The sequence below is a fragment of the Choristoneura fumiferana genome, chromosome 8 (genome assembly GCF_025370935.1).
Source record: "Choristoneura fumiferana chromosome 8, NRCan_CFum_1, whole genome shotgun sequence".
Classification (NCBI taxonomy): domain Eukaryota; kingdom Metazoa; phylum Arthropoda; class Insecta; order Lepidoptera; family Tortricidae; genus Choristoneura; species Choristoneura fumiferana.
In genome coordinates, this window is record NC_133479.1 from 11,132,163 (window position 1) to 11,134,114 (window position 1,952).

Here is a 1,952-nt window from a genome sequence, read left to right on the forward strand (position 1 = left end):
CGACTACTTTGCGAAACTAATTTTAACAGTTTCTTCTTACGCTTTCCGTAACTTCACAACTTACGTTTCGGGCAGTTGGTGGAGTTAGTAATAGTAGGTATTATTTGTTATATTATATGTTGCAATATTATAGGAATGCTCAACGAAGTCTAAGATTTTAAAAATTAATAAAAATTACTTATTAATTAAAAATCGGATCCACGGATCGGATTTGTACCCGCACCTCCTATAAATCATACCATTTAGCCACCCATATGAAAATGATAATTGATTATGTCTATTGAAACTCTATTCCTTCGTCCTTTTTATAAAAAAAACCGTTTATTTAAATTTTTTAAGACGTCCACTGTTGGACATATGCTCAACAGTAAACGTTCTGCGGCTGATATGATGTTGATGAAAAAGACAAAGCTTTTGAGAGCAACAACAATATTTAATTTTATAATATCACAAAACAGTCATGGTGTGCTGATGGCTAAGTACTTCTTAAAGAGCAACAATGGGAGCAGAGTACGGAGATGCGACGTAAGGTGCCGAGACGTAGGGCGCCGAGACGTAGGGAGACGCGACGTACGGGGCCGCGGCTGCTACGTAGGGGGCTGACGCGACGTACGCGGCAGGCGCAGCCACGTAGGCGGCCAGCCCGTTGTTGATGCGGTGGTAGTACTGCGAGCTGGTGGCGGTCACGATGGGCGCGGGCGCGGCGGCCACCAGCGGCGCCGCCACCACGGACGGCTTCGCCACGGCGATGGCGACCAGGGCAGACATGATTACAACCTGAAGTAAAAAAAATAGAATTAAAATAGTGGTCTAGCCTCTTATTTTATTTTTCGAAATTTATGTGCGAAGTTACATTTAACATTCATCATGCATGAGCTTTACGGTGAAGGAAAGCATCGCGAGCAAACCTGCATACACCTGTAAAGAAATTCAATGGTGTGTGGTTCCAATCCGCGCTGAACCCGCGTGGGAACAACGGCCCCGGCCCAGTCCTTTCATTCTGAGTAGAGGCCTATGGCTATATGCCTATGAGATGATGATGATTATGAGTTTAAATTGCTACCGTCTAATAGGTTTCTTGTTATCCTATCAAACTCCATAGAACTTGGTGATAAGTAAAATACTTACAAGCTTCATCATTTTGTTGAATTTGGGTTGGTGCTGGTGGTTCTCGAGAGGAGCAGGCAGGAGTATGTCGGACTCCGTGTTTGCAGGTAGGTATATATACGGCGGCCGCGCCGGGTGGCGCAACGGCCGCTGCTCGGGCGTCGCTGGCATTGGACGACGCGTGATGGGAATCAAACCACGCTTGATGTGCATCTGGGCATAACACTATCGACTGCAATTTCGGCATATTACGTAAATTACCAAACATGAATACAAAATTGGGCTTATCAGTTGTAAAAAAAAACATTTTGTTTTCCATATCATTCATCAAGTAGGTAGCCCTTTTGAAAAACAATGCAAAGAGCTTTTACGAGTGTAAGGAATCTTTATTTAATAAAGCTTTTACTGGGTAACGTAAATAAACCTTTATGTGAATATAATTAAGAAGAAAAATTCGGTGCGGAATTATTTTCCTGAAATTAATTTGGTACGACCGACCTAGTCAAACAAGCCTCATAGCAATTCGGCTATTTTGTACCGTGTCTCTATGCGGCAAAGCTTTTGTTGTAAATAATCATGTAAAGATAAAGTTTTATAAATTTTCCTAGAATTATTCGTTCCAGAGAAATACAATTTATACCGAGCGTTTCGCCGTAGACAATGACAGCTCTATTTAAATATCAACCAGACGTGGGTTACATAATACAATCACACAAACAATATATTAGTCCGTTCTGCAAACATTTAACAAAAGGTTCGCTAAGCGATTACATATTTCTGTTGTTCGTACGCTGCTGCGGGTTGGCTCCAATAATACCTGCAAACGGAACATGTTGCAAAATCAA

The 1,952-nt window shown here is 41.9% G+C and overlaps 1 protein-coding gene across 1 annotated transcript; it reads right to left on the minus strand.

Annotated features, from left to right (window-relative positions):
- Positions 1–412: 412 nt before the first annotated feature.
- Positions 413–1,320, minus strand: LOC141430034 (uncharacterized). Its single transcript, XM_074090572.1, has 2 exons — positions 1,129–1,320; positions 413–777 (listed from the first exon to the last, which is right to left on the minus strand). Exons 1-2 carry the CDS (start codon positions 1,318–1,320, stop codon positions 487–489), a joined length of 483 nt encoding a protein of 160 aa, XP_073946673.1. The 3' UTR covers positions 413–486.
- Positions 1,321–1,952: the final 632 nt, after the last annotated feature.